Source organism: Mucor velutinosus (assembly GCF_035048745.1).
Source record: "Mucor velutinosus strain NIH1002 chromosome Unknown tig00000041, whole genome shotgun sequence".
NCBI classification, from domain to species: domain Eukaryota; kingdom Fungi; phylum Mucoromycota; class Mucoromycetes; order Mucorales; family Mucoraceae; genus Mucor; species Mucor velutinosus.
The window spans coordinates 1681463-1696427 of record NW_027041905.1 but is presented as its reverse complement, the minus strand read 5'-3'; the positions used below and the strand labels follow the sequence as shown (position 1 = coordinate 1696427).

Below are 14965 nucleotides of genomic sequence, written 5' to 3'. Positions count from 1 at the left end.
ACCTTGTTGAGGATCAGGCGAAAAATACTATACAATATTACTGTCGTAATAGACAGCTAGCGCATCACTTGGACGAGCTTTGCAAACAACCAAATCCAACCGTTGTCATGCTTGGTTGAGGGGACCAGTAAGATCACTCAATATTGGAATGTCAATCAAGTTTGCTGTGAATGTCAGATGATAGGGGTGGCTAACGTACCAACAACACATCATTTCATATAGACGCACTTTGGTCCGGCAGCACTTGTTTTGCCTGCCATTCTCTGTTTTTTGGCTAACGTACCAACAAAATAGCCTCTTTACTAGCCACACGTTTTTCCTTTTTCGGCCCTGACATGTCAACTAGATCTAACAATTTATTTGATCTCTTGTATAAGACAAATAGCTGATCGATCGTGCTAAGCTCGATGACGACTTCGCCTTGCGGGCTCTCGTCGAAGACATTGCAAATCAGAGATAATAAAAACCTGGCATAAAAGTAGATTTTCAACAATCAATTAATAATGAAAGAAAGGCTATAAAATCGGAGTCGGAAGGGGAGGTATTCAATCGCTGATGTTGCTCTTGGAATGGTGATATAAACTGGTCATGAGTAAATGCAAGGCTACTTGTGTAAGGTCTACAGCGACTTTTTGAGAGATTGTCATTGCAAAAGACATCTTTGTAGGGAAAAACTCTCAACAAAAGCGGAAAAAAGAAGTATTCGGGCTAAGTAATTGCCCTTTCAAATCCATGGTCTCCATATGGTCAGCATCGCAATCATCATTGTCATTATCATTGTCATTATCAGAAAGGCATTTGGATCAGCCAGCTGCAGTAATGCCCGCCAAAATTGATTCACACTCAGTTTGTTTTTTTCTGTTCAAGATTGGACAGATTTCGCTTTTTTCGACTTGACGGAACAGTTTTGTGATATTCGACTATATAAATTGTGATGATTAACCGATGCTTCCTAATACACACTTGAAGTACTTTTCAAGGAGATTCCAATGGTGTCAAGTAAAATAAATGTTTTGAATGAACTTATTGAGCAATTTGGTAAAATATGAAATGAGGTTTTTAGCGAAAATAGCCAGATTTTGAGTATGAAAACTTCATAAAAGTGGCTTCAGAGGTTGCTTTGGATTAAGAGAAACATTTTGATTCAATATATACCATAGTAAAAGTCTTCATTTTTGGGGTGAGAAATGCTATCGTTTATTTTTTAATGAAAATTATGAGGTGCCCCTTATGGTTTTTGGTCGATTTTTGGCCATGTTTTTTGGGTTCCCAAAAGGGTTGAGCAAAGGTGTCACGATGTTACTACTACTCAAGTACAATTGTTCGGCGTCATTCCAGTGGCTCAGAAAGGACTACATGTCAAGATATGAAGGCTTGAAAGCTATCAAATTTGGTTATGTTTTTGCTTTATAATAGCTTATATTTACGCAGCATAAAATAAATGTCATCTCAGTCAAGCCATGATACCATCAACATATAAACATCATAACATAATAAATGTTCAGTACTTTTGCACTTTACAATCCTAATATGGAACCTGAGTTTCAAGGCATCTATCTGTCCTGGCTCATATCATAACATAATAAAGGATTATTTACCAACTCTCAGTAGTGGGTGCCATTTGGGGTTCCCTGCTATTTTGGGACCCAGATTTACATAACACATTTTAAGCGATTTTTACAAAATCCACAGGAAAACAAAGATATTTATTAATGAAAATGCAACTATTGATGGTAAAAAAGGCTCAGCTAGAAGTGTTGCAATTTTCTTCTTTTCGTTTCTTCGTAAGGAAAAAAAGCGCCTTTTTGGAGCTCGGTGCCCAAGCGATCCAAAGACCAGTGGCGAGTGTTGAGCACCTTTTGTAGGGCGCCTACAGCAGAAGTGGGGGAGAGACCAAGATCCAGCTGAAGGTCTTCAACGGAATCAATGATTTTTTTACGGATATTGAACCATTTTCTGTCGTCTTTTCTCCATTTAGCGCCCCACTTGTCTTCTAATTCTTGAACAGACCAGAATCCATCTCGACCTATTGTCCACTCGTCCCAAAGATCACACACAGTTGTCACTTGTCGACTCATTTTGTATAACGGTACACCTTCTTGATTGTATGTAAGTGAAATAGTTGCAACTGCGGTGTTGTTGTAACCTGGTGGTGGTGGGCTTTGTTGAGATTCTTCCGAAAATTGTTTTGATTGCGATACATCTTCTGATCTTGGCAAGGCAGAGGTTTTTGCGACAGCGCCTGTTGTCGCTACTGCTCGGTTCCCTTGGTCCATTCTAAAAGACAGTTGCAGTTGCTGCTTTCCGGTGACTATATTGTCAAACACTTTTTGCATTTGCTGCTGGATTTCATCCGACTTCTTTTGACGTTCTTTCAATTCTCGCATTGTATTTGCTATACTTCGGTTGATGCTGGAAAGCTGCTCTTGTACTTCAGGCGCAAATCTTTCAATAATTAATGAATGGGGCACTTCATTTTCTTCAACGTGAGCTTTTGCTTTTCTATAAATAAAGCAAAAAGATCAGACACACAGTTTTCATTTTGAAAAAAAAAAAAGCTTTATACCTTTGAAATTCTAGAAAGAGTGGGTTTCTGATTAAATTTCAGGAACATAAGTACAAACTAAAAGCGAAAAAAAAAGTTCTTTCAGGTGTTAATTAACCAAAAGAATACATGTATTTTTTATGATAAGGCCTTGGATAACGCACATATCATTAGAATGTATTAAATCCTAATATTTTTTATGTAAATGTCAAATATACACACTTGGAACGAAAACTGGAACCCAAAGATCAATAACAATTGTTATTTGACAAAGTATTGGCTTATAACAAAAGTTATCACTCCAATCGGGTTCCAATTTTGCTGGGAACCCAACTTTTTTTTTGGAACCTCCAAAAAAAATAATAAATGTTCAGTACTTTTGCACTTTACAATCCTAATATGGAACCTGAGTTTCAAGGCATCTATCTGTCCTGGCTCATATCATAACATAATAAATGTTCAGTACTTTTGCACTTTACAATCCTAATATGGAACCTGAGTTTCAAGGCATCTATCAGACCTGGCTCATATGAGAATAATGATTTTACAATCAATCAACAAAAACCACTGTAATTTCTACGCTCTTTCCTCTGCTCAATGCTGTCAATGTTTTATTTGAGCGACGTCTCAGAGCCTCAGAGATTTCATTACTTACTGCAGACATTTTATGCAACCCATGCATTGTCAATGTCCAGACTAACGTTATTAAATATAGAATGCAACAAAATATCATTATGAACGATATAGAAGGCAATAAAATATCATTGTAAACGATAGTGCTATGACCTGCCACCTACTTTCTATACGCTTCAAGAGCATTTACTACTGTATTGCCTTATGAAAAGGGCATGAGTTTTCCAGCTGGCCCCACCAGCCAAAATTAATTCAAACCCAGAATTTTAGTCTGTTCCAGATTGGACAAACTTTAATGATTCTGGACTCGATCGAGCTATTTTTGCAGATTCGACTAAGTGAAGTATGATAATCACCCCATGCTTCCTTAAGCTTTCCTGGAGTACTTTTCAAGGCGCTTCCAATGGTACTAAGTAAAATAGATGTTTTGAATACACTTATTAAATGGTTTGTAAAAATATGAAAAGAGGTTTATGGCCAAAATGTCGAAATTTTACATACCAAAGTCCCACAAAGATAATTTCAGAGGTTGCTTTGGATTGATAGAAACATTTTGATTCAAGATATACCATAGTAAAAGTCTCCATTATCAAGATGAAAAATGCGATCGTTTGATTTTCGATGAAAACCATGAGGGATACCTCATGCTTTTTGGTCGATTTTTGACCATGTTTTTTTGGTCCCCAAAAAGTCGAGCAAAAGTGTCAGAAAGTAACTGCCAGATGAAAGCAACCATTTGGGGCTATTCTGACGATCTAAAACGGCCTTGAACGCAAGAAAATTCAGCTCAAATGCACTCATATTTTGCTGTATTAGGGACACTAAGGACTAAAAAGTGGGAATACCAGTATGCTGCTTGCCCGTATATGAAGTAGTTACGTGTATATGGATGTAGAACATCACATAAGAATCAGATCCACAGATAATATGAAGGGTTACTATGTGTAAGTGGAGGGTCAAAATGAAAGTAGCAGTATTTTGATAAAATACGCAAGAGAAATCAGTAGCACGAGCTGCCGCTGCGCAGGTTGGTTCTCTACCTTCGCTACGCTTCGGTGAGAACCATCCGAAGCATAAACACTCATATGATTAGTGATTATATATCAATCAACAATCAGGGTTCCTCTTCTAACATTTTAGCTATATTAATTTTGGGATATTAGCCAAAGGCCCGCGGCAGCGCGAGCCGTTTGAACGTAGGTTGGTTTCCACCGAAGCGAAGCGTAGGTCAGGAAACCACCCGAAGTGCTGAAAGGCTCGTAATATATAATAATAGTATTAGCACGATGATAGCGAGGGTTAAATGCTCTAAAAATAAGAGATGACAACATATTCTAAGGTAAATGTCAACGGTATTGTTGTAATAATGTGTTGTAATTAACATAAAGATACCTAAAAAAGATACATGCTCAATAATAAAGAGGTATTCTTTAGGCATGATTCAAAAACCATATATTGAAATACCATTCTTGTTGATCCATCAGATCAACAACAAAATAACCCAACAGTAATATGCTTTTTATTGCACATTATCCTAATTTCGAATAAAGAAGGTATTTTAAGAGTATTATTCTATCTGCTTTTTTCAAGCCTTTTTTACTGCATCAGGTATCAACCATTTCTCTTGAATTACGAGTGTATATCCAACATTGTGAATAATTGCCTTTAAGTCTAATTTTATTGCTAGACGTGGCATCTCTTCCGTTGTTGATAGTCATCAACAGTGTCCTGCTCACCTGATAAGCAATTCGTTCAATCTGAACTAGTTGTCAGATCCAAATTTGCATAATACCATTGACGCTCAAGTTATAAAACTACTGTTTCCGCGCATTTTCAAAAGAAAGATCTGAGCCTTAGAATTAGAATACAAGTGTCAATTATTTAGGTGTTGAGTTTCATACAATGCAGAACATCAGAGGCATCAGAAAGAGCTTTAATTTATTTACTTTTTCGTCAACACAACCTACTACTACGTCTTTTTTTGGTCAAATTTTGTCCAAATTTAGCCATTTTGAAGCACCAATAACTCATGCCTCAAAGCGTTGTGGACGCTTGGAATAAGGCCAAACGTTGCGCCTTGTCCACGCTTTACTTACTGATGCTTTATCTCAATTTTTTTGGGTCATCGCAAATCCATGAAAATCTTCATTTTTTCGTGTGTACTAGTAAGGGAGAATTCATAAAAATCAAATGATCGCGTTTTTCACCCCAGAAATGACAACTTTTCCTATGATACATATCGAACCAAACTGATCGTAAAGATGCAACGCAACACTGACAACTGTTTTTATGAGACTTGTATATGTTAGATCTTGACATATTCATCAAAAACCTGTTTTCATATTTTTGCAAATTGCTCATTATTTTCGGTCAGAAAGCTGAATGTAATTAACATCATTCGATGCAGCTTCTTTAGTCCTCTAAAGTTATATTAGAAAGTCGGGTGTTATAATGACAGTTTTCATAGTCGAATTTGGGAAAACCTTTAAAAGATGTAAGATCAAGTCAAGTTTGAACACGAACATACCACTGCACAATTTCAAATTAAATTGCCGCGATTAAGGCTGCAACGGCACAAGACTGAGACTAAATCTACTGGTCGTGACGTCGGATAGGGTACCCTCTTATTTTTCCATGCCCTCGTTTTTTTGCCCTTTTTGCAAATCGCGTTTAGCATTAAATCATGGTGGTTTTGGAAACCGTTTGATTGGTAATAACACTCTAGCTTCTGACAACACTGTTGTACTGTTAGGAAGACTTGATACTGCTTCTTTGAAGTGAAATATATTAAGTATTATTCGATAATGAGCACTGGAAGGCGTAGAATTAACACTAACTGTATTTGTTTATTAGGTTTTGATAACTCTTTTGCCTACTTGGCGTGGGTACTGCTGCCATTACTCTGCTATCTCTACTGCCTGCTTCTTTGGTTTATCATGTCTAGTGGCTGCTTCTTTAGTCTTTGCCTGCTGGTCTCTGGTGTCGCTTGTTCTTCGGTTTTCTATAGTGTTACTGCTGGTGTTGCTGCTGGTGTTGCTGCTGCTAATTTGGTCTTTCCTGGTCTACTGTCTTTGGTGCTTGCTCGCTCTCTGGTGTCACTCGTTTTTTGGTCTTTCTATTATGGTGCTGGTATTACTGCTGATGTTGTTGCTGCTGCTAATCTGGTCGCTCCTGGTCTACTCTCTTTGTTGTATGCTCGTTCTGTGGTCTATATCCGGTGATTGTGTATCTTCTGGTCTATCTGTAGCTGTGGTAAGTGGTAAGTATCTTTTTTCTTCTGGTGACAATAATATAATACTTCTTTGAACGTTTGTGTTATTGCTTGCTTTATCGTGATAATGCATTCATCATGTTTGCCTTGTTGCGCTTATTTCTTTTTCTTTTTTTGGTAGTGTTTCCTCTGTAGCTTTACATGAAACAACATTAGTCATTACATTGCATTGCAAGCTTATAATACCATTGCTGCTTTTGCAATTGTGCGTATTTATGCCATGTTGCTTTACATCCGACTATTACTACCATGCACGTTGCTCATGTATGCATTTATATTGCAACAGCAACAAGAAGCTTTTTTGAACATCTTTGATGTGGTGTTTGTTATGCGTTTCTTTGACTCGCTTCGTGTGAGCGTCTCTTTTTTTTTGCCTACATCTACTACTATAGAAGTATAGTAGTATGTTCTTTTCTTCTTTTTTTTATTATTATTATGTTTCTTTTGAAGCATACCTCTTTATTACGTTGTGGTGGATGTGCCTATCACTGAAGCTCAACAAGACATTATCCGAGGCTAGGAGGTGGATAGGCTGCCTCCACTTGGTTATCGCTACTTACTTTAGTGATGATTGAGGGTCTCAACGCCAGAATCTAAAGCTAGGTGGTGTAAGTAAGGCATGCTCTAGCATCTGGGGGAAGTTTAATGACAGCACAGGGCTAGATTTGGTATACCTAGCGGCGCTTAAAATTTTGCCTCACATCAAAACAGAGGGAAACCCTCGCAAAATTTTTTTCAGGTCAGCGGAGTTTTCAAGCAATCTGATTGGCTCAGGGTTGAAACAACGATGGGCTACAACTGGTTGATTTCCTATTGATCTGTCTTGTATTGTAATTTTGTATTTGTAATAAAAAGAGTATCAAATAGATCCAATTTAAGTTCTTCTTTATTCAAAAGTAAGACAAAATGCAATTATTCGATCTGACATCTATCGCACAGTTTTATGCGAGGAATATTCTTTAATAAATTCACTATGTGAGAAAAGTCATATAGCTAGAGCAGTACACTAGGTACCAAGTCCTCCCAATGCGATATGCCTTGCGAAGCATACGTCGTCGTGTATGATTGATTCCCAACATGTCTCAGTGTCATGGTTTGCTATCTTTTACCCCATACTATTACATTTTGGATGTATAAAAGTGTTTTCGAATAACTGTTTCCGATTTCAGGGTTTGTATTATCCAAAATCAGACTTTGAAGTATTAATACTCCTTGAGTTCTGAAAGTAGCATAATTCTGTAGCAATTTGTAACGAGAAAAACGCTGGTGTAGCTATACTTTAAATTGGATGGGTTTGAAGCTAAGAAATAGATGATTATCGAAATAACCCAACTTTGAGTGATGAGCTTCATATAAGAATGTTAAGCACAAAGAATAAATGGATTATAATTTGTAGCTTATAAAAAATGTTCAATATTACAGAAACAAGAAAAGACTTATTTGAATAAGATCAGACACAAAAACTAAAGATTTATTGATGAAGACAAGAGTTATTCTATTTATACTAAATTCTGAATGCCAAAGTAGCAATTTATCTTGTACAACGCTTATCACATCTGGTGAACCTCAGTATTTAGATAGCTGAGATGCACTTCACTTATCATAGCTTGTCCATGTTGTTGCACAACACAGACATATCTACCCATCAAGAAAACCTTAATCTTTATAGACAGTTGTAGCCCTTCTGGCACAACAATGTTGCTACACTGTAAACGTGGCTTGAGGAGAAAGTAAATGTAGCCTAAGATGCATGCTTATATGCAACATTGCGGTTGTTTGGCAAAGGTTTTAAGCCATAATAGTGTGCATCTCACCACGAAGGGCAGACAACCTGTGGAATACATCCACTATGATCTGCATTCCGACATTGACTACGGATGTTTGCCATATCTGGATAGGCACCATGATTAATGCAATATGAGCTTGTTGCTTCAGATGTGCACTTTATGATCCGCGCTATAAGAGACATGCTTATATCCGTGATACTAGCTACAGATACTTTATGTACTACAGACTTGTACTATATATGAGACATACTATATACATGCATACGATATGCTATAGATATGCCATATATCCAGATACATGCTAAAGATGTATGCTCAGCGATATACACTCAGATATGTACTATTGGTAAAGACTAAGGATACTGTACCTATCGGATACATGCTATTAGATTGATATTAATTATCGTTATAGAAAGGATAGATCAGGGTACTTTGGATGGGAGTCTAATTATTCGTCCAGGCAAAGCTAAATCACGTTTAGCTTGCTGGAGTTGTCTTTTAGCATGATTAGACATTAATTGATCTGAGTTGACTTATTTGTTAATCTAATTAATAGAACTTTTATCCATTGTTAGAGTATATAAGAGGGATCATCTACCTGGCCAGTAGAGAGACTTCAGTTTACTTTACACCTGTCAGTTTGATAATAAAGCATACTTTTATCAAGTTGACTTTACTGTTTTTTTTATTCTTTTTTTTCCGTGAATTTTAGTCTGTAAAGCCTCAAATTCCACAAATATAAATAGAGACGTAAAATATACATTTTATTGCACATTATCCTAATTTCGAATAAAGAAGGATTTTCACAGTATTCTACCTGCTTTTTTAACCCCTTTTTTACTGCAATGAGCTTGTTGCATCAGATGTCCACTTTATGATCCACACGGTAAGACACATGCTTATAACAGTGATATTAGATACAGCTACATTATGTATTACAAACTTGTAATACTATCCTGAAATCAAAATATGTTGTAGAATAATGATATAGGGTCAGCTCCTAACTAAGTACCTGGTATTGAAAATGCCTGTTTCATGAGATAATCGACATTGGAGATGCTATTTTTAAGCGGAGGAATATGCATGCATTAAATTGGAAGACTTATTATAATCGAGCAAAGCAAGCTACAACTGTCTAGTCTTAAAGGCAAGATTCTTCATCATGTCAAGTATCTATTGATAACTTAAAATCAACAAGAAGTTAATATGGCTCTTTTCGTACGCTCCGATTTTTAAAATGCTTGGTCAAATGCATACATGTGTAGTGTATACATGCGAAGGCTAAACGGAGCTTCAATTTATGTTGTTCTGAATGATGATTCGTGGGATTCCAAAATCTATCGACCTTAACATTACGCGTTTCTTGATAGTAAACACCCCTTCAAACTTATATGAAGCTTGTAAAGAATTTAAAGGAAAATACAATGGTATTTGTTTCAAGTCTCTGGTGTACATTGTTCACCTGGTATTTGATACGATTGTTTTTGCAATTTTTTTGACTGTTTTCTAAAGATTGATCTGTATCTGTCATCAAAACATTTTGTTAAGCATTACTAAACATTGTAGACCAAAAAATCTCCTATCGAATTAGCTATTACTGGAAGCTCTGGCATAATTCTATCGTGAAATATTGACAATATTGTCCTGACCAAAAAAAGGTCACCCAATTTTTCCCTTACACCCCACAAGCAGATTTTGAAGAAAAGTCGATGATTTTGCACGAAGCCCTTTTTTGGTCATATCTTGGTAAAAACGCACTATATTCAGATGCAATAAAAACCATTCAATAGCTCTACAGGAAATCTATTATTATGATAGAGTTTTAGCCCTAAGTGTACGCTCCCTTCATAATTTTCTTCAAAATTTTGTATTTTATGACCATCTGCTTGTTGGCGGAAATATCGTCAAACGTTTCCGAATAGAGTTATATTAGCTACGTAACTTGACAAAGAGCTCAAATGAACATCAAATGGTAGCTCACATTTAAGTGATGCTATATAGCTTGTAAACAATTAAGCTTGTTTTCTCTATGCTTTGGCCCTTAAAAAAACAGGGCGTGTGTATCAAATTTGCGCCACTGTAAACTCCAATTCGAGGGTTAAAAAACCGTTTTTTGATAGCAAGTGCTACATAAGGTTCCCGAGCGAGGTTTTATTCTGTAGAACAAACGCAGAAGATCGAATTTAATTGATAATATGAAGAAATCTGGTTGAGCTGGCAGTCGTACAGTTTATAGTAATGTCTAAATACTACTGTTTTTATATTGATTTACTCTACATCCTCGCTTAATTATTTGACAGTTAATGTAGCAATTGAAAACCCTTTATACGTTTAGCAACCCCTCAAAAGGGGCATATAATCTTCCTGATAAATAGTGTTCTTTACCACCAACATAGGGCGTAAAATAGCTGCTCTCTGCTTTTGGTAAAATGCGCAGCAAAGCTTAAAGTCTTTGGCAAAGCACAATGAAGCAAGATATCAGCAAACGGTATTGAATATAACGTTTCATGACATTGCAACCATAGATCCATTACTCGTAATTAACAAGTTCGCATATGAAGGCCATGGTTCACCATTGGCTTATTTGGAATAGCATCAATTTTTCACAGTTATCAGCGACCGCCCATTCAAATGAAATCTACTTGCACTGTCGTTTTTGTAGCAACATTTCGCTATGGCAACATGCTACTATCAGAGCCCTAGCTTCAATACGTCAAAACTCTATTTTGTAAGGCTCAAAACTCGACATTGAAAATCATTTTGTGCATTCAAGATCTGATGCAAGGTGTCAAGTAGCACAGTACAACATTAAACCTGAGTTGCATCTATATGAAGCGAAACTTTTTGATTATTGGAAAGTTAGGGTTGCCCAGTAGATGAGTTAAACGACTTTATACAAATGGCTTTATTGAGTGAAACAAAGCAAGCTACATTTATCTGCTCTTGAAAGGATACCTCATTAGCATATTAAGTATTCGTCGATAACTTGAAAGTAGCAATTTATTAAGGAGGTTATGGCATGCCGCGAAATCAACGTCAAGCCCACATTTGTATATTACATAAAACAACCCTAACTTCAATTACATACATCTCTGCCACCCTCACCCCATATTCGATCTCTTTGATGATAGCGATAATGAACGCCTGAGATTATGAAGCATTGGATGCTGAGCCATCAAATCAAACAGCAGTATCAATCAAAGGAGCGAACGACTACCGAGGATAACAGGAGCAAATGTCACGTATATACAGAAAAAATGACGCTGTATGGCGCAAAGACCATTACTGAAGTCTGATGCGCTGCAATTTTCCGCTCCCTTGAATAGGTTTTCGAATCCTGTTGACATTTACGTACAACACATCGAACTCATGCGAATCCAAAGTTTTACCATTTTCCAAAGTCATGAGCCGATAGAGAGCTCTATGATTAAGTCTATCGAGGAGAAGCTTTTGAACTGTGTACTCAGCAGCATGAATATGCCGTCGCGGGGCAATTGTGCGTACAAGCTCCAATTCTCCAATTCTCCAATCCAGAAATCGCTTTATACATCCAGGACCTGATATGAGGTAAAAAGTAGCACCCCGCAAACATTCCCTTGAGCAACAACAAGCCATTACAAATCAAATAGATAAAAAATCTTTTTGATTGCGAAAATTCATCCACGCCAAACACAAAGCCAAGAGATCTTGTCAAAAATAGACTGTATTAAGATATCCAAAGCCAAGATGAAAAAAACTAGCTTTATGATTCAGCTATGCTCATGAACATACCCAATTTTAACAAGTAATAAGACGAATGGAATATACTAAAGACGGTTCGGTTGCTTTTCAAATGGTTACCACTATAGACGGATATTACAAATTGCTAGGTTTGTTGAATGTTTTTTCATTCATTAGTTTTCATTCTTTCAATAGTATAATTTTTTTGACATAGCAAAGCTTTATAGCCATTTTGTAAGTTGACTCACTTGCAAGAAAACAGAATCATAGTTCACATTTCCTCATGCAAGCTTATCTATATTGTTTTTGTTGGATAAATCGAGGCGAAAAACGTACCCAATGTTCAACATCAAAAGGGTAAAATGTCATTCTAATGCGATATATTGGCAGGTTTGGTTATCTTATTTTGAATCAAAAGACTTGATTTGCACTGGGACATCTGAAATGTCAAATCCATGTGACTCTGATTGATTGTACTTGAAGAGCTCTTCCATTTTCAGCACTTTTCACTCATCTTTCTTTTTAATCGAACATCATACAATAGGTACAATGGCGAAAATAAAGCGAATGAGGACGGTGCCTCGTGCATCCAATATCTCACAGCCAAAAGTGTATGCCATCAATACTCCTCCTATCGAGCAAAATGCAGCAGCACGTCGAGCCCAAGAACAATTGAGAAAATTCTTGGATCGAGCACAATATGCAGAAGCTCGAGAATTGTTTTCAGAGATGATCAAGACTGCAGTATACCCTATCGAAGACATTTGGAAAGTAGGTCTACTCATCTCTTGTGATTTTCAATGCTTTTTCTAAACTAGTTGTTGTAGGTGGGTGTAGAGATTGTGAGCAAAACAACGCCGAATGACTTGACCGATTACCTCAAGGCAGTGTACATCGGATCTCCAGAAAAATTGGTATTCATAGATAGAAAGGCGAGATGCCGTTGCTTGTGTGCTCATATCATGTGTTTTTGTAGGCTCCAACGACTTTCAATGCTTATATCGATCAATTGATGATTAGCGAGAAGTGGGATCTAGCGTTTGAAGAAATGGAATTGTCAGTGTGTTTAAATCGAAGTTTATCTCACCAATGTAACTAAACCTATATTGGATCAACGTAGATTATACCCGCGACATGTATTCCACCATCCAATTCTACTGCGAAAGTTGGCGATCTGCGCTTACCATCAATGGGAGATTGCAAAGCAAAAGCTGCCAGAGACATACTTTCAAGATGACGAGCATGATGTGTACGATTTCAATGTAAGCACATATGAGAAAAGAGTAAGATCGGCAAACAAGTATCTCCCAGAAGCACACAAAGTATACAGCCTTGATGTTACAGTGTTGAATATGTACTTGACTGTAAGTGATCTTGCCCTTCCGAATCTAACAAATGTCTCACCCATGTATAGTTCCTGGATACAGTGAATGTTAGCAGCAAGAAAAGAGTGATCACAAAATCATTGCAAGCCTTGAGAGAAAATCCAGACTATTTTATGCTGTCGTAAGTTGCTGAACAAGTGTCTTCAATTGTATAGCAATATATAACAAAAATACATAGATATCTGCTTGAACTTAATCATGACGATCAATATTTCAAGAGTAAACCATTCATCCTGCACTTGTACGAGTGTAATCCATCCCTAAAACCCGATGAGAGACTCAAGCAATACCTTGTAAAGACATGCAGACGTATCAGTAAGTTGTGTTTCATTTGTTGTTTTCTAGTTGCTCATGTTTTGTAGAACATTTAAAAAAGCAAACTACCACCAAGATTGATGAATTGCTCAAACTCGAATCCAAAAGCCAAAGAATCTGCCGTATATTCATTGCACAATTAGAGAACAACAATACAGAAATTTGGTTCGTCAAGTTGATTGAAAAGAACATTTTTCAAAGAGCAATAAGGTGATTATGTAATACGGCTTTGGTAGAGATTTTGATACTAATTCGCTTCATCAGTCAGGAAATATGCGACATTTACCGATCGAGTCCAGCAGAGCAACTATTGAAAAGCTCGCATGACAAAGAATTAAAGGCGTTGGCAAAGGCAATCAACTTTGATATTGAGAAATACATGCAGCGAGCCATCAAGAACTTGCCAGACGAGAGCGACGAGGAGAAAGAAGACGATGGCAAGGAAGAGGTTGGCAATCAAGATGATATGATACTGGTACAAGGCGAGGCTCAAGACATGGAAAACTCTTGCGATACGGTCGGCTCGAGCGATTACAAAGAGGAAGCCTATATGGTTAGTGATGGCACTAAACAAAATGAGACCAACATGGAGGATATGAAAGAGCAAGATGTTGAGTTTCAACAAGACTACAAAGAAAAATCTGCGGATGCGCAAGAAGAAAGCGAAGAGGAACAGTATATACCCGCTCATACAGAGCTATCACTCTTCCAAAAGTATTTGCAACACCCATTATTCAATGATGACTAAGTCAACAAGTATTTAACATTGCATTTGTGCAAGTGTATATACAGTATATAAATTATGTGAATAAAAGTGAAAAAAACTGCTCCTATAAACTTGTGTGCGTTTCCTATAGATTTCTGTATGCCATCAACCATTGCGATGCCAACGTTATCGATAATCCCGCGGATCGAATATACAAAGTTTCATCGCATTAATGACGAAGATGACCAAAGAACAAACAAAATAAAGTTTGAAAAGCCCTGGTACAACGCTTTATTCGTAAGTCATATGTGCTTTATGAAACCCTTTTTTGTGGTTTCGACCCTTGAATTTAAGAATCTCCACCTTTTCATTCTCTGTCCATATCAGCTTTCAGTAAAAAAAAAAAAGTTGGATTAATGATGATAGATACCATGTGTCATGTCTTTTCATAGGTGCAATTACCCCCCGATTTCATTCTACCGAAAGGTATATATGATGTCTTGCTAGCCTCTGACCTTCATACGGCATAACACACTACTTACATAAACAGAAAGTCTCAAATGCCAAAATTTTCCCGTCTTCTCCAGTTAACTTTGGAAAACC

General features: G+C 37.0%; 3 protein-coding genes across 3 annotated transcripts; 2 read left to right on the top strand and 1 right to left on the bottom strand.

The window, feature by feature from the left end:
- Nucleotides 1-1748: 1748 nt before the first annotated feature.
- On the bottom strand, nt 1749-2387 carry ATC70_000723 (uncharacterized protein; the record flags this gene model as incomplete). Its single annotated transcript, XM_064820134.1, has 1 exon — nt 1749-2387. One exon carries the CDS (start codon nt 2385-2387, stop codon nt 1749-1751), a length of 639 nt encoding a protein of 212 aa, XP_064684054.1.
- A 3595-nt stretch (nt 2388-5982) lies between these two features.
- ATC70_000722 (uncharacterized protein) lies at nt 5983-6399 on the top strand (the record flags this gene model as incomplete). The annotated part of the gene is made up of 1 exon (XM_064820133.1): nt 5983-6399. One exon carries the CDS (start codon nt 5983-5985, stop codon nt 6397-6399), a length of 417 nt encoding a protein of 138 aa, XP_064684053.1.
- Nucleotides 6400-12523: 6124 nt separating this feature from the next.
- On the top strand, nt 12524-14404 carry ATC70_000721 (uncharacterized protein; the record flags this gene model as incomplete). The annotated part of the gene is made up of 8 exons (XM_064820132.1): nt 12524-12727; nt 12784-12870; nt 12933-13012; nt 13077-13320; nt 13371-13462; nt 13520-13656; nt 13704-13866; nt 13921-14404. The coding sequence occupies 8 exons, from the start codon at nt 12524-12526 to the stop codon at nt 14402-14404; spliced, it is 1491 nt and encodes a 496-aa protein (XP_064684052.1).
- Nucleotides 14405-14965: the final 561 nt, after the last annotated feature.